Source organism: Python bivittatus, unplaced genomic scaffold (assembly GCF_059951505.1).
Source record: "Python bivittatus isolate LINGU-HERP-01145 unplaced genomic scaffold, Pbiv_v1 ctg000480_np1212, whole genome shotgun sequence".
Taxonomy (NCBI): Eukaryota; Metazoa; Chordata; class Lepidosauria; order Squamata; family Pythonidae; genus Python; species Python bivittatus.
Window position 1 is genome coordinate 25,065,920 of NW_028277075.1, and position 22,764 is coordinate 25,088,683.

General features: G+C 39.3%; 1 protein-coding gene across 1 annotated transcript in view; it reads right to left on the minus strand.

Annotated features, from left to right (window-relative positions):
* The window catches only part of LTK (leukocyte receptor tyrosine kinase), a 111,345-nt gene extending 109,301 nt beyond the window's left edge, over positions 1-2,044 (minus strand). The window contains exon 1 of the mRNA XM_088145484.1: positions 1,934-2,044. Coding sequence (XP_088001610.1) covers positions 1,934-1,994 — 61 coding nt within the window. The 5' untranslated portion in view covers positions 1,995-2,044. The remainder of the gene's footprint in view (positions 1-1,933) is intronic.
* Positions 2,045-22,764: the final 20,720 nt, after the last annotated feature.

Consider the following 22,764-nt stretch of genomic DNA (forward strand, 5'->3'; position numbering starts at 1 on the left):
CTCAGAGTTCCAAGTCTAGTTTTTTATCATATGGACTAGAAACTTGCTTTAATACTTGGATGTCTAAATGAATGTTTGCATCCAAGAGCGCAATCTGTCATTTCTGTGTACTTACTTTCATTCCGGCCAAGTCTAAAACAATTAGTGAGAAAAAAAGATAATGCATTTCCTTACTGTGTGCTCCTTTCTGCTTTCCACATTTAATATACCAATACTTTAAAAAGACAAAGTTAGCCTGGGAAAATTGCAAGGAAACTGAACATTCAGCAGTTCTGAGCAGTGTTGGATGCATTTATATCAGCTAGACAGCCCCGTGCAGCTTAGAAAGGCACAGATTACACAAGCATGCATCTGTGGCCACTGAAAGAATGAAATAGCATCCTTAAGAGAAAGGGGGGGAAAAAAAAACTTTGAAAAAGCATTGTGCAAAATTTCAAGGATACTTTTTCATGACACTGATTTTTTTGAATTTAACAACCTGCTAAAATGAATGACAGTTTGCTTAAAATTGTATGACTCAGGAGATACATTGTATTCAGCTGACTTTTAATCATTATGGAGAACAGGGTTCCTAGATGCCAACTTAACAAATAATGTCCAGTGGAATCTAACGTATGTTTGTTCAGAAGTAAATCCCGAAGTGGTTAATGAGCCTTATTGTACACTTAAAAGCATTTGGGGGAGCAATCTTTTTATCTTTTTTCTCACAACAGACATCTCACAATGTCACACACACATAACAAATTTGTTCAGCCGAAACAAAAAGGCGAGAATGCCTAAAAATGAACAGTTCGTTTAAATATTTACACGACTCTGTTCTCATTTTGTAAAAACAGCTTCAGTACCAAATAAAATAGCAAGAAGAAATAGCTAAAAATGAGAATAAAAATTTTGATCAGCATGTAGAGACCTCTACCCAAAGGCATTTACAATCTCACAGTGCAAACTGCTGAAGCTCTAGTATTTTGATCCTCAACTTTGGTTGCTGTAAGTATGACTGGGGACCATTCTACAAGGCACGACATTCTAACAATTCCATATTTTAAAGCCCTGTTCAAAGCGCACATATTTAGGGTTTATATTGGATTGTTCTTAAAGTTATAAGCTGTTCTGGGAGGCTCCTTGTCTGAAAACAAGAGTAAAAGAATAATAAATAAAATAATAATTAGCTTATTTTTTTATACCTCACAGTCATCTTTCAAACTGGAATGTTTTATTTTCTTTCCACTCTTCCAACCCTTTACCCTCTCTCTAGAGTTATCAAATCCATCATATTTAAATCTTATCCCTCCCTGTGAGAATCAGAATAAAGCCGAAAATAGTAAACAAAGCTAAGCAGAGCTTCTGTTTGATATTCCCTCTTATGTGCCTTCCCCTGGGTGGCTGTCATCCTCTTTCCCTCCAGATACCTAACAAAGCTTTTCTCCCTCACCCATCAGATGCCTCTGTCCTTCTGCTGATATGACAGCAACCTTTCCTGCACCCAGGACATTTTACCAAAGTTTTCTTCTATTCAGACCTGTCCCTCATGCCAGAAGAACCCCTACCAGTTCAGACTCCTTCAGTGAATTCTTCCCTGCAATCTGTTACTTTCATCAGAAACAGCCAAAGCATTTCCCACACAAGCCTTACCTATGGCACGACAATCTTTTCCCTTTCAGAATTGCCAGGTACAAGTTAGAGTCGCTTCCTATCTTGATAACCCAAAACTCAGCTTATCCTCCCTCCCTCCTGAAACATTTTACATTTCATTGCAATATTTACAGGCTAACCTTACAGTCAGTATCTTTACTGCCTGAATGCCTTTTCTATTCTTCTCTTTTCTTTTTTCTCTTCTTTTTCAAATTTCAAAAGGTAAGATGAAATAAAGTCACCAGGCAGGCACTCAGCACCAGAAAGGATAAACATGTCCCTATGCAGCCAAATGCCTTACCTAGCGTAGTGGTCCAGAGCACTAGCTGAAAAGAGAGAACCAGATGTAGGAAGAAATCCATGACTTTGCTCTCTGCTTCGCTTGTGCATCAACCCTTCTCTTTAAGGTTCTGCAAAAGCTCTGATGCTAACACTTGGACTCTTGCTGGCTTATAGAATTCCACCTCCCGCTTTGGCAGATTCTCATGGGTCCTAAAGCCCTCATGGTTTCATTACCCCACACGTTCATCTCCTTCAACAACTGAAGATGAAGAATGTTAGAAATGATTACCCCCCATCTCTATACACATATATGTAAGCATTAGCATTCACCTGGAATACCTAACTTTGATAACTGCATCCAATTTCATCTGTAGCTGCCTAGATAAATGTCTCAGTTTTGTTCTTAATAAGGTGTAACTTCAAATAAAGTAAATTCATCTTACTTTGTTCCCCACAATAGTATAAATACATAAGGAAATTGGCTACTTTTGAAATACCTATATAGACAAAGGTTTTAATTACTACATTTTTTGCCAATGCACATTATTATAACTTAATGTTTCTCTCATATAAGGTGATGTTTCTGAGTATGTATGTCGTATTTGGTGCTATTACTGCAACACAGAAACATATGCAGGGTTTGGACAATTTCATATGTTATATATTTGACTCTTACGTTTGGAAAACCAAGGAAGGTTTCAATTTCTGTCTCCTTCCAAAAAAGGGTAGACACACTTCATGCCTTTATTTTTCTTAGAAGGATCAACACTTCTATAGGTACCAATAGAAGAGAATATCTGTAGCTCAGGGTTCAACCGTGGAGTCCTTGGTGCTCTCTGACCGTGGTTGTTTGATTGCAGATGTTTCATTAGCCAACTAGGTAACATCATCACTGCTAGTGAGTGTGGGGTTTTCTCTCTGTTTATATACGGTAGCTTGCCTGCCAGTGTTTGTCTGTGTGTGCTTTTTTCTTTGGTAGTTCCTTAATTAGAGTACTGTTTTCTGCTTGATTTTTTGTCTGGTGTTAATCCTTGCTTATCTAGGTGTAGGCTGCTGGAGAGGATGTGTTCTGATCTTTTTGTTTCCTTCTTAGCTTTCTAATTGTCTCTTTTGAATGATGTGTAGATGTTGTTTATCTTTATGCGTCTTGATGGCTGATGTGTCTTAGTGCCAAGCTTCCAGGAATTCCCTGGTGTTTTTGGATTTAGCTTGGTCTAGGATGCTCACAGTTTCCCAGCTGAAACTGTGGTTGAGTCTGTGTTGTGAGATTAAAGAGTTTTCATTGTGTCTTCTGACTGCTAGTTGGTATTCATGGATGCGCTCTGCTAGTCTCCTGCCTGCTTGTCCTACATAGTGGCTGTTACAGTCCTTACACTGTATGTTGTAAATGACTCCTGTTTTTTCTTCTTGGGCTACTGGGTCTTTTGGTTTACTTATGATGTTTTGGAGGGCTTTAGTTGATTTGTGTGCTACAATGATGGTGATCAGCATTTTGGTCTGTGTGCTGCGGTGTGCTACTATTTGGCTGTGTGCTGCTATGATGGTGGTCAGCATTTTGGTTTACTTAAGATGTTTTGGAGGGCTTTAGTTAGTTTCTGTGCTATGGGTTGAGTGGTCAGCACAACCAACACAAGCTATGAAAAGAATAATACTGCCGTACATCATAAACTTCTCAGGCACAACCAACAGACTATTACAACCACACAGCATCACCTCAGCTCAAACAGCCAACCTCAGAGAGCACCAAGGACTCCACTTCTATGGGTGTATCTGCACTGGGGCTTGGATACTGGAAATACCACTAAACCATTTACTACATAGATCCCCTTTACCCTGTTGGAATTGGCTGTATAAATTCCTGCCAAGAAATGCAGCCATAGTTTTACCAAAGTTCCCTTGTGGCGCAGGAAAAAGGAAATGCAGATATTTAGGGAAGAGTTCCTCTGGGAAGAAACAGGTGGGTAATACTTCAAAGGCTGTATCTTTTATATTCTAAGATTGTCCTGGACAGCACAACTCCAGAACAGCACAATATATTACAACCATAATGACTTGTATCATCTGTGGCCTCTAAATACTAACTTCTCCTTTGTTCCAACCTGTTCAAAGTGATAACCCTCTTTCCTCTAGCAAATCAAGGAAGACCTGCCTGTTAAAACATCTATTTTGTATTCAAAAGTGTCCAAGATCTAAAAACTAGTATCTGCAGGTAGGGTTGGGAAACTTCCCTAACTTAAAACTCAGAAAGCTGCTGCTACAAACTATAAGCAGATGATTGAGGATAATATGACTTCTAGTTCAGTAGGCTTGAAGGATACCAGATTGAGAAATGCTGCTGCAGTCAGTATTGAGTTATATGAACCAATGGTCGGTCTTGGTGACTGAGTTCACACAGCACAGAAAACCATATTTTGCATAGCCAGGGTTGTATAAGTGGCTGGGCTTATACAAAGCATTTAGCAATGTTTTGATTTAACTATTTTTTAATAAACTACAGTGTCTGACTTCCCATACTACATTAAGTCATAATCCATGGCTGGGTTCATGCAACAAATTAAATCCTAAATTAACAAACCACATTGTATGCATATTTGCATGACATATCTTGCTATTCTTGGGTACCTAATTAATGTGGTTATCCAGACCCCTGAAACCAAGACTGATCTTGGTTAATGCACAGGAGCTGTCTTGGCTGATATACCAGTCACCTTTGCAGATAACAGTTCTTCTCTCTCTCTCTCACACACACACACACTCACACACTTTGTTAGACATTAAAAACAAACAAACAAGGTGGGTAATCAAGATCTCTTTTCCTTCTCCCCATTTGCATGCTTGGGATATGTGAAAAAAAAACAGACCCAGGGTAAATGGAGCAGCCACATTTTACACACTGGTGCAATACCTAACCCACCTTGGTTGATCTTGAAAAGCTAAGGAGGAATGGACCTGATTAGTATTTGAATGGAAAACCACCAGGAAATATCAGAACTTTAGCTGGACTGGGAATTTGTAAAAACAACCCAGAATGACAAACCACTTCCATATTATTCCCAAGAAAATTAAATAAACACACTATAAAGTCATGGGGTTGAGTTTGACTTACTCTCTGGGTTACTGTTCTGTAAGTAGAACTAGATCCAGCTCAAAGAAGGAAAGGGCTAACCACTACCACAAATGCAGAATGGACAAGGTGAAGCCAGGCAGCTGATTTGCTTCTCATTCAAGAGACAATTTTCTCTTGGCCTTTTGTAATGTGAAGCCACTGATGATGTTACCTAGTTGGATACTGAAATGTCTGCAAGCAAACAACCAAGCTCAGAGAGCACCAACAACTCCACAGTTCAATCCTGAGCCACATATATTTTATTCTCTTATAAAGCAATGTGAAACTCTTGTTTCAGTTACAAATCCAGCAAGTCAGTGGCATGCTAATATGAGTCATGGCTAGGAGATTAATGTTTTGTGCACACTCCAGACCTCAACTAATTGACCTAACCAACCCACCCGAGTTTGTCTGGGCTAAACTAACTTCTTCCCAGTCAGCCTAACTACACCCATGTTGTGTGATCATCCTATCTGAGGTTTAACTTTCCTCAACATCTGATCAAGACAAAATGCTAGGCAGGTCAGTGAAAATAGGCTTTCACCCTCACAGCCATATGGATAGAAATAGGTAAGGATGGTTATCCCTCTCAAACTCATCTGTAGTGGCACTCTCTATGATCATACCACTACATATTTTTTTAAATCTCTGACAGACTAAATAAAGGCATAAATAAAGTTTAAAAAATGGTAAGAACTGTCAATTTCCTTTGTGGCACCTGGGAGAACTAAAAGTGACTGCTGGATAACCAAGTCTAAGATTGTGCACTCCTGGAGCACTGAGGTATGTCAGTTACGGGAATTGCTATGGTGTGCAAATATAGCCAATGAGTTGCAGCACCTTTCCCAGCCAGCTGCACTGGTATTACCCTGGTGCAGTGAACTGCGGGCCCATGGCTCCACTTTTGTGTTTCTGTGTGTGAGAGAGAGAGCTATCAGGATATCATAGAACAGTGTTGTCCAAACTTGGCCACTTTAAGATGAGTGGACTTGCCAGCCATGCTGGCTGGGGAATTCTGGGAGTTGAAGTCCACTCATCTTAAAGTGGCCAAGTTTGGACAACACTGTCATAGAACATAGGGCATTTGGATCTGTCCAGGTGTTTTTAGGATTCACCATTTCTGAAGCTCCTAGCCAAGTACTCTGTTTGGAGGGAAAGCTTGTGCCATTTTAAGAACAAAAGAAGAGTTGGGAATAGAAGAATAATGAGCATATGAGCTCTAGAATACAGTTCACCTCTAGGAGCTCGGCTCAGATTTCTAATATAGTGTATGGAGGCCAGTATTGCACCACTGATCTTGCAAATCATATGTGTGCATGTTAGGGGAACCAATAATTTTGCAGGCTCAATAGGCTGTTTCTCTTTCATCCAGCTCTTTTAAGTTACAGTTTGCATTGTGTTTTGCATTGCAAACTGCAGGGCTAGAACTGGAATACTTAGTGGTGCTATCTAATAAAATTAACTTTGGTAACTGCAAAGGACTTGTCCAAAAGCAGTCACTGCAGAGTCGGTAACGACTGAGTGCAGATTAAAAAAAAATGCATCATGAAATTCATCAGGATGGAAGATAAATATCTTTTTAGGACCAACTGGTATTTACACTGCAGTCTCTATAATGATATCATTGTCCTCCACATTAAATTTAAATAAATAAGAGCTCTTCAGTAATTTAAAAATCTTATCTGATTAGAATTTATATAACAGCTTTTTAGTCAGGGGAAAAAGACAGAAGCTGATCTCATTTGGGCAAACAAAAATTTTCAGTGGCTGGTGTGGGTCTTCCAGGCTGGAATTTTCAGGCTTTCCATATCCATGTTTAGAGTAAGTTTATTTCTCAATAAGGATCACTCTTAAATAAGTGTAATAAAAATACTTTGAGGTACTTGGGCATTTTCCCTTAGATCTCCCACTTGTTTGTGTTAAGGTTCATCAAAATCTTTTGCTTGAGTCTCAAGGTCTAGCATGTTAGACCAGTTTATTAGGTCTTGAATAGTTTTCTGAGCTCAAGCCATGGATCAGATTTATAACCAAGGCCTTCCATTGGTCCACTTGAAAAACAAACCTTCCCTTCTATTCCCAAGATGCAGAGATGAGGGACTAAAGTGAGTTCTATTTTCTATTCTTGTGTTTTAAATCCCAGGGACTGTATAGGGAGGGGAATGACACTGGGACACAAAAAGGGGCCACTGTAGGCTTTTAAGAAATTCTTTTAACAAGAATATAAAAATTCCCAAACACTGAGCCAAGAAGTAAAAGGTTCAGGATGAACCCAAAGAAGCAGCAAACTAGGTCTCAAAAATATTGTCTCCTGTACTGCTGTTTTATTCACCTGATCCAGCAGTGTTGGATCAATCATTTTTGATAATGCACACAGCTTTAAAGCATTTTCACATTTGTAATCTCTCCATTGATCCTTATGTTGTTATAGGTGAAGAGAAACAGATTAGAGTACAGTTATTGGAAGATCAACATATGCCTTCTTACGAAACATTGCCAGTGAGAATAATAAACTTTGGCACTTGCAACCGAATCTTATAAATCTGTGTTTTTCACCAACTTGAAAAAGGGTGCTTAAGAAGTACTAATACTATGTAGGTGAGATTGTTCTTAACTTACTATTAATGTTAGTATGGACTTGAGCTCATGACTCTTCAGTGAAAATATAGCTGATATAATCTGATGATGTCTGATAGAAATTTTCAATTAAACATTTCCATTTAAACGAGGTTTTACATAAAATATTCCTGTTCTGATTAATTCAAACTCCATTTATTAGCCCTCCTCCCAAATCTTATTACTTTGGAAGGAAAGTGCATTGGCTCAGATTTTAAAAATAACAATAAACGTAAAGACATTTGGTGTTCTCCAAATCCCCAAGTATTAACATTTGACAAAACTAATCTCTAAGGGTTGCTATATCTGAGCTGCAAATCCACAGGGCCAGTAGATGACAGCAAAGAAAGAATGAAAACTCCAATTCTGCTGGTCACCTGGTTTTTAGCAACCATATATGACAACCTGAGATCCAGAATGGACATAAAGCAGCTGAAATAGCTAGAGGACCAAACTGGAGCAATCCCAAGTACAAATGAACTTCTCTCACCCACCCTTCTGCTCTCTGCAACTCTTTTCATCCCATTTATGGCCTCCCTGCTTCCTCCTTCCCATTCACTGCCCCCAATGGCTGTCTGGCTTCTTTGTATTTTCCTTCCACTGGTGAAATAGTAAGAAGGAGAGGAGAAGTCAGAGGATACATGGCAGCACCCTTCCAACACCTGAAGGGCTATCATATAGAGAAGTGAAAATGCTTGTTCTCTGCTGCTCCAGAGCTCTGGACCAGATCGAATGATCTTAAGATATAGCAGGGTGGTTTGAGTTGAACATTAGGAGAAGCTGCTTAGACGTAGGAGCAATTAAACAATGGAAACAATTATCTAAAGAGGGATGGGCTCCTCCATGGGAAACTTCAAGCAGAAAATAGAAGTCCTTAGGGTTTGTTTTAATGCTTTGATTCTAGAATCCCTGTACTGAATCAGGAGTTTGGACTAGGTGACCTACCACTAAACCTATGGAAGAAATAAAATTAGTTACACAACATAGTGAGTCAAATGGGAAATAGCTTCTTTGGACAGAAGAATGAAACCATATGTTTGCTTGTTACTGGGGCTAAATTTCAAATTATAGTTGCTCAGCTATGCTGAATTTCTTGTAATAGAGAGCCTAGGCCTCATTTATATGTAGTCTCTTAAATGCCCACTGCCCTCTGTTGTCCACTGATACTGGCCCTTCCTCCTCCCTGGCTTCTGTCCTTTGGTTATGAAAGTTATTTGCCATCATGTGAATATTTACTCCTGTCAACAGCCATGCTAGGCTGACTTTAGCCAGGACAGTCATGACTACTCATTTTTCTCTTACTCTCCTCGAAGCACATTGTCTTGAACTGTGACACAGTATTTCTTTGTGAACCAGATTCCAAACAATAAATCCAGAACTGTGCATTTGGGCAGACAAACAGTGATATCCTAGCTGTGTATATTCGTCAGCCAAAAGAAAAAGAAAGGCAACAAAAGAGGGAAAGTAAAAAGTAATTCTGAAAAGCTAAATCAAATCTTTTCATTCACAATTCATTTTACAGCATGATTATTCATATTTATCAAGTAAAAAAGAACATTAATATATTAGAGCATTATTTGAATTAATATAAAATACAGCATTTGGTTCAGTTTTAAAAATATATACATGACATTCTTTAATGTTTCTCCCTCTTTTCCCAGCATTAACTGACTCTCTATTGTGACCAAATTACAAATCCACAGGAGTAATGCAACAATATGCATATTGGGGCACATAGAGTGTGTTAGGAGAATGTTATACCTTCACTTTTAGATCTAATATAAAAGGAATTTTAAAATTCTGGAACCAAGGGGAAAATTTGATCAGTCAACATGCTTTATTTGAAAGGGAAATCAGTGTGAAAATACTGTACATTGCACATTGAAGTAGATTCTTCACATTGTTTGCAAATTTCACACACAGACAGACAGAGTATACTAGTTTGCACATTTTATTCTGGCATTGTGACATTTGACTATTTCACAAAATATATGATGCATTCTCCAACCTAACCTCTTAACAATATTTCTTTGCAGCCTTCATTCCCTGCCTGAACATCTTTTATGACAATCTTTTGAGTGATGGTGGTTTTCATAGACAACTGAGGGCATGCCCAAATGCCAATTTAATGTGCTTTCCTCTAGTTTCTTCTGAGGCTGCATATATGCATGTCAGCATAATTTGCCCTATCCTGACAGCTGATCTCTATTGCCCCTTAGGCAATGAAGTCAGTGTTATCCTGAGATCTTTAATATGGGACAAAGTAAGGAAAGTGACCAGTGGAAAAACTTCATCAGTTGCTTCCCCCAACATGGGAAGGATCTGGGACTAGGTAAAAATCAGGTTTTGACAGATGGCTAGATGCATGAGGAATAGGGTTTTAAGGCCTCTCTCTTTTTTTTCTTTAAGATTTTTTTATCCTGCCTTTATTATTATGCATAACTCAGGGCAGTGAACATGTCTAATACTACTTCCTCCTCCTATTTTACCCACAACAATAAGCTTGTGAGGTGAGTTGGGCTGAGAGAGAGTGACTGGTCCAAAGTCACCCAGCTGGCTTTCATGCCTAAGGCGGGACTAAAGCTCACAGTCTCCTGGTTTCTAGCCTGGTGCCTTAACCTCTCTCTCTCTTTCTCTCCCCCCTCCCCCCGCCCCACACACACACTTTGCCAAGAAGCTGCACTCACTCCCCAGTTCAGAAACTGCAGACCTTACCCACACCACAGGTGATCTATGAGTTCTCCCTTGGTCTCTTGCTTTGTCTTCCTTACCTGCTTGGTCTTTGCATTACTTCAAGCTCCAAATGGCAATGTTTTTGGTAGTTTCATTTAACAAAAGAGAGAGAGAGAAGGGGTAATTTTGTGGAGGGAGGATGCTTTTTTAGCACAAGGGCTAAAAAAATGCGGGTGTATATGCTACATCCCAAAGTGACCAGTAAGAACTGGCAGATCCCAGCCCTTGACTTCATTATCACCACTATCACTGCCAAAGCACCAGAAATCATGCACACAGCAAGGCTGTTATTGGGAGGAGATGGAAAACAAACTTCAACATCTGACCAGAGAAATATGAATGTTGTTCTTTCTCTTTCTTTTCTATTTCTTCTTTAGAAGAGAATATATGTAGCTTGCCTGTTTTTTCTTTTTCTTTCTTTTCTTTCTTTGCACCTTTTTTCACTTAGTTATTACTTTACTTTCTTTACTCTTTTTTTCATAATTTGTATTGTTTTTATTAAAACAATCGTTAATAAAATTTTTATACACACACACATGAACTTCGGTGGCTTCAGTTATGAGTTGGGGATGAGATGCGGGCTGCATCATGAGGACAGGTCCTTAAAGAACAGTTAGCAAGGCATCTTCGAGACACAGATAGGGAGATGTATGGATGAGTCCCAAGTTACATGTTTCAGACTTGCAGAACTATAGCTTTTATTAGTTGAAGTAGCTTTAAAGCCTAACCATGTGGATGGGCAGGGGAACAGAGCCTGCTTGTCTGCCTGTGAGGAAATTTAGAACAGCATTTCCACTGAGAACCCCAGAAAAATGTAACCATAATGAGAGGAGAAAAAAAGGGGGGGGGAGAAATCTCTTCACCCAGCTGAATCAGGGCCAAAAAAGCGTTAATTTCTAAAATAATATTTGCTAGGAAGCCAACACTTTCATAAGGTGTCCTTATGAAAAAGTAATTTGTGAGAAGGAAATTAGATAGGGCCTGGGTCTACTTCCACTAAGCACTTACAAAATGTGAAGTTTGGAACAATTGCACAATTAATTCAGACACATCCATTCCTACACAGATGTGGAGGTTGCATGCAGTTAACATCCAGAGTAGACACTCTTTATGCACAGTCTCCAGCACATGGCAGTGTATCAAGTTTAACTTTTGCATTCCTTTCAGGGAAATCTGAACATTGCTCAAAAGTTTTTTTCTGGAAAGTCAGCACATGCAGCTCTAGTAATGTTTAGCTGTTTTATAAAGTCTGCTTTCATCCTAAGAAATGCTGATTCTTACAAGAGTAGCCCTCTGCGAACAGCTCCCATGGCAAAAGGCGCTCTTGTGGGAATAGAATTAACTTAAAGAGATTGATTAAAAGAGGAATGGAGAGAAAATATAGTATCTGTTTGTGTGCTTTCAAGGGAATTCATGGGCTACCCCTGAAGGACTTTTTTCACCAAATATTATCAAAGTACTGTAACACCTATGCTCCTGATTTCAAAAGCTGCCTCTTGCCAGCATTAAAAGAAGTTAGTTGCACTTATGCTTCATAATCACTTTAACGCACACATTTATTTCTTAGATTTATTATGAATTATTTTTCAGGACTCAGTCTGTTTCTGCTTAAAATCTTGCACTTCTGGAAGGTCACCCAAAGAATCATAGCAGAAACTGGTCCCTGATTGTTCTGGCTGTTCCTATTCAAAACAGATTTGAAAGGGTATACCCAATGGCTGTAGACACTTCCTCAACATTCAAAAAGAAGTTTCTTAACTATCCTTCTTTAATATTCACATGATCTTTGGAAAATTTGGAAAAAGGGGTTTTCAGGCTGTTTGTTCCAGGCTGCCCTTAGGGGAAAAGGAACCAGTGCTTATTTGAGTCTGGACATTTCCATTGTGGCAAACTGGAGAGCAGATGAGGGAACCTTTGGCCTGGTTCACACACTGCGCAAAGCTCGTGAGTTTGATTTCAGCTCAGCATAGGTGTGGGCAGCCTTTGTCACTGACTGCCAAGGAACTCAATTAAAACATTTTAGGAAGCCGAAAGATACAAAATGGATGGATTGTATCTCAGATGTGGAACACACTAGGTGACGGTGCTTTGCTTTTTAAGTGTAAAGTGCCTATCTTAGGGCTTACACCAGTTTTTGTGTCCTCTATAAATCCAGCTATTATGCTTTGTATACCATGGCTTAAGGTTTATATTGTGAACCAGACAGTGTGGTCTACTGAACAAATCATGATTAAACAAGCTCAACCATTGTCAATCCAATAGACAATGCCGGACTAGTCTGGTATAAATAGTAAACTTATACTCTTGAGAGCTCTATAGCCTATGAGCATAATTAATCAGAGGTTTTTGAGAGTATTTTGTTTTAAAAGTATTTTCCAGCAGCTAGGGTGGGTGGGTCATTTTTTTGTAGTATGAATGAACAACTTCTTATTATGTCTGCCAGCACTAAACAGTCTTTCCTGAACAAGTACAAGAAAGCTTTTATCTATTAACTTGAAATAGCTCCCATTTCAACACACTGGGTAATTAACTTTGGTGACACTGTAGGTGTGTTGTTCTCCTCAGTGATCTTTTCTAATAAATTTGCTTTACTTTTGTCCTGTTCCTACTTGATGAAAAGCTTGCCTTGTCTAGCAGGCAGGCAGTGTTAGTTTCTTGGTCAATTTATCAAGATCAGAAAGAACTGGTCATGGCAACTCATTATTACTCAGGAATGAGTGAGACCTTCACTAAAGCTGGATGGTATAGGAGTTGAATAGTTTTTGTGTTAGGTGATGGCTGAAAATGTTCCCAGACTTGGCAGCATATATAGGGAAGATCTTAGGAGACAGTTATCGATTATATCTGCTTCTCAGAATAAATAGAAAGCAGCTTTTATTTATTTATTTATTTATTTATTTATTTATTTATTTTATTCATTCATTCATTCATTCATTCATTCATTCATTCATCCTACTTGTATATGACCAAGTTGAAAAGATGGATGTTGGCAGCAATCCAATAAAATAAGCAGCCAATTAAAATACAGTATGTAAACAATAGATATTAATAGGAACAACACAAACAACATATGAGACAAAAATGGAACTCAGCAGTTAAATAGAAATTAAGAAACTATGACAATTTCTTTTCTTTTTGCTATTAATTAAAAAGCAATAATAAATAAATAAATAAAAAGAGACTGTGACAATTAACTCGGCACCAAACGCTCTACCTAAGAGTTCCATCTTAAGAAGCTTCAGGGATATCAACAAGGAAGGTGTGAATCTTGGTTCCAAGGAAATACTCCAAAAGGCTGGATCAGTGACTGAGAAAGAGCACCTCCTGGCCTCCTTTCCCCATTTACCATAAAAGTGGGGCTTAACCAGAAGTTCTCCTAGGAAAAACATATGATATGGGCTGATTAGGGCAGGTAAAGGTGGTCTTGCATGTACGTGTTCAGCAAGGGCTTTATATGGTAAAACGTCCACTTTGAATTGGACCTAGAAACCTACTGGCAACCAATGCAGGAATTGCAGTATAGGTGTCATGTACTCTTGGCAGATTCACCAAGTTAGAAAAGAAATACTACAGTATCTAGGGGGAAAACAATCCTGACTTTAAGCTGTTATCTCTAAAAAGGAATATACATTCCTTTCCTAAAAAGGAAAAAGTTATAAACACAAACAAAAACCCTGCACAATACCCAGCTTCCCCAACTTGTCAAATAGAGTTGCTAGCTGTTCATTTATGTATGTGTGTAGACTTACTGGCCAAAGGTACGCTTCAAAAATAGATGTGTAGTGGATAAGGGACTGCTGAATAGAGGAGGGTATGTTTGTTCTCATAGAACCACAGAGTTAAAAATTACCTCAAAGGTCATCTAGCACAATCCCTGCTCAGGGCAGGACCCACTAGACCATCACTGACAGATCGCCATCCAGTCTCTCTTCAAAGACCTCCCATAAGGGAGAACTCACAGTTTCATCTGTTAGCTTGTTCCACTGGCTGACCCTCCTACAGTCAGGAAGTTCTTCTTGGTGTCTGTCTAACCTTCCTTGTACTTTTAACCTACTGATTCTGGTTCTGGTTCTGCCCTCTGAAGCACAGAGAATAAGTCTATTCAGATATTTGAAGATTGCCATTATAGCTCTCCCCAGCCATTTTTTCCGAGCTAAACATATCCACTTTAATTGTTCCTCATAGGATGTGGCTTTCAGATCTTTCACTGTCTTAGCAGCCATCCTTTGAACTTGCTCCAATCTGTCACTGTCCTTTTTGAACACTGGTGCCTAGAAATGGAGACAGTACTCTAAATGGGGTCTGACCTGGGCAGAATAGAGTGGAACAATTACTTTTTATTATCTGGACTGCGTGCTCCTGTTAATACAGCCAAGATAGTGTTTGTCTTTTAGCAAACACTTCTGGCTCATGTTTCATTCATGGTCAACAAAGACACCTAGATCCTTCTCATATTTATTGCCAAGCCAACCCTCTCTCCCCCATGCTTTCCATTTCTCCTAAGAACAGGACTTTACATTTCTGTCTATTAAATTCTGTTCCATTCATTTCAGCCCGCTGCTAAAGCCTGTGCATTTTTTAAAAAGAAAACCTCTTTCTCTTTCTGAGTTTGGGGCATTTGCAAATTTGATAACTGTCCTCTCAATCTTTATATCCAAGTCATTAATAAAAAATACTGAATAGAACAGGGCCTTGGCAGAGCCTGTGACACTCTGCTTCATACTATAATACTTAATACTTATACATGAAGTCATTTATAAGTGTTCTTGGCTTCAGTCATCCAGCCAGTTACGAATCCATCTAAAAGTTATATTGACAATTATGTGTTACCAAGTCATTGTCGAGTCTTAGTGATCACATAGATATTTTCCATGATGATCTGTCCCTAACCTGGTCCTTCAGGTATTCCAACTGCCATAGCATGCCAATTGCCACAGTAACTGAGTCCATCCACCTTGCTACTCGTCATCCACTTCTTCTCTTTCCTTCCACCTTTCCCAGCATCAGAACCTTTTCCAGAAAGCTAGATCTTCACATAATATGTCCAACATAGGATAATCTCAGCTTAGTCATTTGTGCCTTGAGTGAGAACTGTGGGTTGATTTATTTGATTATACATTGGTTTGTTTTCTTGGCTGTCCATGATTCTCACAAGTCTTTTCCAACACCAAAGTTCAAAAGTGTCAATATTCTTTTTATCTTGCCACTTCAAAGTTCAACTTTCACTACCATAGGATATGGGAGGGAAAACATTACCTACATGATTCTGGTCTTTATAGAGATATGTAATATTCAGGTGCCATGTCAGTATAGATATGGCATCTAAATATATTTTCCAAGGTCTTCATTGCTACCCTGTAGCATACTTCTTGACTGAGGCTTCTTTTACTATAGATAGTCTATTCTAAAAGGCGGAAGCTATCCATCACTTCAATATCTTCAATATTAATTGTCAAGTCTAAGGCTGGCCACTGTACCTATTGTCTTCCTTATATTTAATCACAGTCCCATTTTCCATTCTATGCTCCTTGACTTTCATTACTGCTGTTTGCAGATCTTCTGTATTTTCAGCTATCAGAGTACCATCATTAGCAAAGCACAGGTCATTGATGTTTCTTCCTCCAGTTTTAAAACTACACTCATCTTCTTCAAGTCCAGCTTCCCTTAATATATATTCAGCATACATGCTGAATAAATAAGAGGAGAGTATACAGCCGTGTCTCACTCCCTTGCCAACCTGGAGCCAGTCTGTTTCACCATATTCTGTCTGTACTGTGGTTTCCTGACCTGTATATAGGTTTATCATGAGGACAATGAGATGTTCTGGGATTCCCATTTTTCTAAGTACATTCCACCTCTTGACATGATCAAAACAATCAAAGGCCTTTCTATAATCAATTAAGCACATACTAACTTCTTTTTGACATTCTTTGGCTTTCTCAATTATCCAGCGGGCATCAGCAATAACATCTCATGTTCCTTGGCCTTTTCTAAAGCCAGCTTGAACATCTGGCATCTCTTTTTCCATGTAGTGCTCTAATCTGTGTTGGATGATCCTAAGGATGATTTTGCTAGCATGTGAAATTAAGGATATTGTATGATAGTTTGTTCACTCTGGTAACTCTCCTTTTTTTAGTATTGGAATGTAGATTGACCTCTTCCAATCTGTTAGCCACTGTGTTGTTTTTCAGATTTGCTAGCATGGCTTAGTTAGAACCTTTACTGACTCTTCTTCTGTTGCTTGACATATTTGTGTGGGTATTCCATCAGTTTCTGTAGCCTTCTGTCTTGGTAAGGACTGGAGCACTGATCTAATTTTACCTTCTAAGACTAGAAGTTTTTGTAAGTAACAAATATCTTCTAAGGTACCTTGGATGTTGGTTCTCTACTGTACAGTATTTCCGTATACTCCTTCCACCTTTCTTTGATCTTCTTTAAATCTGTTACTAAACAGCTATAGTATCTAGCCCTTATTTTACCATGTTGTTAATCGGGATATCATGAAAAACTTTGCAGAAGTCAAGGTACACAAAGTCCACAGTACTCCCCTGATGTATGAAGCTAGTAACTTTAGCAAAAAAGGAGATACTGTAAGCTTTGGAGTCTTTGGGGTTCTCTGAGCTTGGTTGTTTTCTTGCAAACGTTTCGTTACCCGGCTAGGTAACATCTTCAGTGCTAGAGTGGAATGTGGTTTGCTCTCTGTTTATATACAGTGACATGCCCTGCCAGTGTTGGTGGGGGTGTGGATTTTGTTTTCTTTTATTTTTTCCTCTGGTTGTTCCTTGATTAGGGTATTGTTTACTGCTTGATTGTATGTCTGGTGATAATCTTAGTGTTAATCTCTGCTTATCTGGGTGATGATTGCTGGTGAGGAGATGTTCTGGTCTTTTGTTTTCCTTTCTATTGTCTCTTTTGAATAGTGTGTAGATGTTGTTTATCTCTATGTGCCTGTTGAAGGATGCCTTGTCTGGATACCAAGCTTCCAGGAATTCCCTCACATTTTTGGAAACAGACCACCTATACAATATCTTCCAACAAAATGGGTATCCACGCAACTTTATCAAAAAGTGCCTGACCACTCAACCTACTACAACACAACCAACACAAGCTATGAAAAGGATAACACTGCCATACATCAAAAATGTCTCAGAAATTACCAACACACTATTACAACCACATGGCATCTCCGTAGTACACAAACCAACTAAAGCCCTCCAAAACATCCAAAAGACCCAATAGCCCAAGAAGAAAAAACAGGAGTCATCTACAACATACAGTGTAAGGACTATAACAACCACTATGTAGGACAGACAGACAGAAGGCTTGCAGAGCGCATCCATGAACACCAACTAGCAGTCAGAAGACATGATGAAAACTCCTTAATCTCACAACACATGGACAGACTTAACCATAGTTTCAACTGGGAAACTGTCAGCATCTTAGACCAAGCTAAATCCAAAAATGCAAGGGAATTCTTGGAAGCTTGGTATTCAGACAAGGCAGCCATCAACAGGCACACAGAGATAAACAACATCTACACACTATTCAAAAGAGACAATAGAAAGGAAAACAAAAGACCAGAACATCTCATCAGCAGTCATCACCCAGATAAGCAGAGATTAACACCAAGATTACCACCAGACATACAGTACAAGCAGTAAACAATACCTTAATCAAGGAACTACCAGAGGAAAAAATAAAACAAAACAAAACCTATACCCCCACCAACACTGGCAAGGCATGCCACTGTATATAAACAGAGAGCAAATCCCATTCCACTCTAGCACTGAATTACCTAGCCGGGTAACAAAGCGTTTGCAAGAAACCAACCAAACTCAGAGGACCCCAAGGACTCCACAGTTCAACCCTGAGCTACACATATTCTCTTCTAGGAGATAAGCTTAGTTGTTAAAAAAAGAGAAGGCATGACCTGTTTATTGCAAATCCATGCTTGCTCTTGTTAATTATTGTATTCCTATCCAAGCGCTGACAAACATGATGCTTAATCATCTGCTTGAGAACACAGCAATATAGATGCCAAACTGACAGGTCTGTAATTTCTCTGGTTGCCCTCTTTCTCTTTTTTGAAAATAGGAATAATGTTTGCTATCCTCCATCTTCTGAGACCTTGCCAGTTCTCTAAGAGTTCTCAAAGACTACAGTTAGTGGTTCTGCAGTTGCTCAGTACCCTAGGATGTAATTAAATTGGCCCTAACAACTTGCATTAGTTAAAATTACAGCTCCTTGTCTATCCTGAACTGCAGTTCCTTTCTTTCACTAGTAGCACACCAGTGGCCGTAACTTTATTTCCGTTCTGAGAGAAGATGAACATAAAATACAAGTTGAGACGTTCTGCTTCTCACTATCCTCTGTTATCAATTCATCCATTTTTCCTCACACAGACCTACAGCTTTCTTTGCGTTATTGTGTGTTTTGAACATATCTCACAAACCTCAGCTCATTCTGCACTTTAGTCTGACACAATCCCCACAATTTTTGACAATTGCTCTGTATTTTTCTCTGTCATAGATCTCTCCATTTCCTTTTTTATTTTCAGTGTTTTAGAAAACTCTGGGTATGTCCACACTGGTCTCTTTAAATACCTTCTATTTTCCCTTCTAACAAGAATTGTTTGCAATTGCACTATTAGTAGTTGCTTCCTGTCTTCTCTGGACATGCTTTTCCTTCAGGTTTTCAAGCTAATGGATCTGACCTACTTTCTGTCTGAGGTCATCAAAATCTGCTCTTCTGAGATCCAAGATACAAGTCTGACTTTTCCCTCCCTCCCTCCCTCCCTCCCTTGATGTAATGAATTCAAGGATAACATGGTTATTTTCTCCCAAGGTTCCAGGCACCTTCACTTCTTCAATTAGTCCCACTCTACTGGTAAGCATAGCAGTTCCATTTGTTCCTTCTTCTACCTTGTGATACATGAAGTTATCAGTAAGAAAAAACAGGAATTTGTTGGACCCTGACTCTTGGCAGAATTAGATTTCCAGCAGAATTCACATTTTTCCCACTGACACTGTTGTAGGCCTCTTTAAAAGTCTGGTCAACTGGCACCAAAAAGTCTCATCCATATTTTCTGCTTGTCCATTAAAACTCCAGCAATTATAACTTTTTAATCTCTCTCCTTTTATTCTTATCCAAATGTACTCAATAGTCATACTCTGCACATGCTCTCTCTATATATATCACAAGACAAACATACCCTCTATATACATCACAAGACAAACAAAATAAGCTGTTTCTTTGAGTTTCTTTCCAGGGCTATGTTTCAATCATGTCTATTACCCCACCAAGTTGCACTGATGCTTATAACAACATCTTTGTTTTCTTGTCTTACAATTTCACATTTTCTCTGTTTGTTTCCTGTACATTTGATATGTGGTAACCCCTAGTGGCTAATGGCTTTGCTGTTGTAGTTTCTGCCTATCTGTAGGTTCCCCCCACCCCTTTGGCCTCATGTTTCTCCCTTCATCTCTGGCATTTTGGCCCTAGACCTTGATTCAGTTATGAGCTTTTGCCACCCTCACTCTTTTTCCCTAGTTCAACATCCTCTAGAACAGTGTTTCTCAACCTCGGCCACTTCCAGAGGGGTGGACTTCAACTCCCAGAATGCCCCAGCCAGCACGGCTGGCTGGGGCATTCTGGGAGTTGAAGTCCACCCCTCTGGAAGTGACTGAGGTTGAGAAACACTGCTCTAGAAGATGTATTGTCGAAGGCTTTCACGGCCGGCATACGATGGCTGGTGTGGGTCTTCCGGGCTGTGTGGCCATGTTCTGGAAGTTTTGTTTCCAGAACAAAACTTGGAAACTTGGAAACAAAACTTCCAGAACACGGCCACACAGCCCGGAAGACCCACACCATCCTCTAGAAGAGATTGGCAAGGCACTTGACAAACACGTCCATACCAGTCTGGTGCTCCCATTTCCTTCACCTTCCTGCCCCACAACTCAAAGTCTCCAGAAATACATCTAAGATAACTTCGAGCAGTTCATCTCCACATGAATAACTAGGAAAGGATAGGTATCAGTAGAATTATAAAATCTTGGCATCTTATTTATCACATCCTGGATACAACCTCTACAAAACAACATACCTCCTATGATATCATAGCAGGTTTGCGCACTGAGGCCTTGGTTCCTCTCAATAGGGAATCACCCACCACCACAAAGTTCTTCAGAGTGATTCTTGAGTTTCTTGGGAATCTGAGTGTTTTCCATTTTGTTCTGTGAAGCTAGGGTTTGTGTGGTTTGCTGAGGAGGTTAGGAATTGTCTTCAAGGGCAAGTTCCTGATACTATTTGCTGAGCTTCATTGGAACTCAATATCTCCTTTTCTTCTTGCATTTCTAGGTCACATGCTTCTGCTTGTCTTCTTTGTATTTCTGGGAATTCACTTCCCTTCTTAGAATTTTGCCTGTCCTCTCTAGGAATTCTGTACCTTCCCTAGTGTGTTCCAGTGTGGAAATTCTTTCCCTTCAAAAAGCTTGCACTTTCAGCAGGTGTAGTTTGTGTTCTCTGCAAGCCAGAGGACAAACACTGCACATAACTTGTAGATCACCACGAAACTTTCTTTGTTCTTCATACTGCTTTGAGTTGAATGGAGTCTCCAGAACTTCGTCCCCTGCCAAACACCCCAGCCCACCCCTTTGCTATTCCTATTTGCTCAATCAGTGTACTTTTGCTTTGGATCATGTTGAACCTGTCTGAAACATGCTTGCTGTCTGAAATAATGTTTTTGCTTAGGGTTACCATATCCTAGACTAGGTGGCAGCAAAGAATTAAGAAGCTTTTTATATAGTTTTGCTGTCATCTAGAGGCCTTTCAGAATTTTGCAGCTCAGATATAGAAGCCTAAGTTTGGCTACTTTCAAGCTATTCAAGAGGTAAATGTCATAGTTCTGCCACTAAGATGATAAGAGGCCTGGGGTGAAAAATCCTTTGAGGAACTGGTATATTTAGCTTACAAAATAGAATACTGAGTGAGATATAATAGCAGACTTTGGATATTTAAAGGATCATTGTGTAGAGAAGGAGGAGTGGATTTCTTCTCTGTTGCTCCAGATGTCAGGAACAATGGTTTGAAACTACAGTTAGTTAGACTCAGGTTAGATTTTAGAAGGAATTTCCTAACATTAAGAACTGTCAGCCAGTGGAATAGACTTTCTCGTGAACTGATATGTTCTCTTCAATGGAGGTCTTCAAAGACAGGTTAGATAACCATCTGCCTGAAGTATTGTAGCAGATCCCACACTGAGCAGGGGGTTAGACTAGATGTTCTGTGAGATTCCTACCAATTCTATGATTTTATGATAAGAGGAACAGTGGCTTGACAAAAGCACATTGTACATTCATTTGGCTATACATAGCAAAAACTCACATCAAAAGAAAACCCTTTTACAATGAAAAGACAATGCTATTCACGATTTACAATCTTGGATTTGCTGTGTTTAGGAACATCTGAAGAGCCAGGCGGTCTCAGCCCTTCTATAAGCCACCTTCCAAAGTCTGAGCCACTGCCTCCTAAGCAAAACCAGGATGACCAGAAAGGTGATTGTGCAGGATCTATCCCACTGTGTAAAATCAAGTAACAAGTGTCCATCCAGCAATGCAGCTTTAGATTTTGGACTGGTTCTTCTCTTTCCTATTTAACCCTCTAAATCATGACCTTTAGTGCTCCGTGAGAACAGTCCATCCATTCACCCCTTCAAACAAGATCTTATTTGTTTCAGTCTGGTTTCTGGTAGAAGTGCCATGCGTTTGATTGTTCACACTGTTGCTGTTTTTAGTTTTTGCAATTAGATTATTTAAATTTTAAAAGCTGTCTTATGATTTTAATTCTCTCTTGGAAACTGTCTGAGAAAGGCCTTTGTCCTGAAAGAGCACGTAAGTATTTTAAATAAACAAATATCTGTATTTTTGCACTGCAAACTATGTCACACATATTGCTTGGGTTTGGGTACAATTCAGTTTTTACAAATAAAGAAAATTGGGTTGGGTAAACTGTGGTCATTTAACCACGAATAAGCTGTGTGTTGGAAACATGCACACACATACACACAATTTTCTGTTACGATTGCCATATTTGTGCCACAAAAATCCAGATGAGTACTGGGTGGAAGCAGAGCTTCATAAAAATAGAGTTCCTTGCTGACATCTAATAGTCACCCATCTTCTTGCAGCTTTAATATAGCAACCCTACCTTGTACTGTAGTTTATTTCCAGAGGAGAAAGGATTAAAGAGTTTTTGAAATACATGGCTGTTACAGACTGGAAATTCTGGAGTTGTGGCCCAAAACATCTAGAGGGCAGCAGGCTGCAGAAGACTTGTCTAAAATATAAAGGGCATCCTTACAATGAAGTTGTCTGGAGATCCTCAGTGTCAGTGCCCATTAC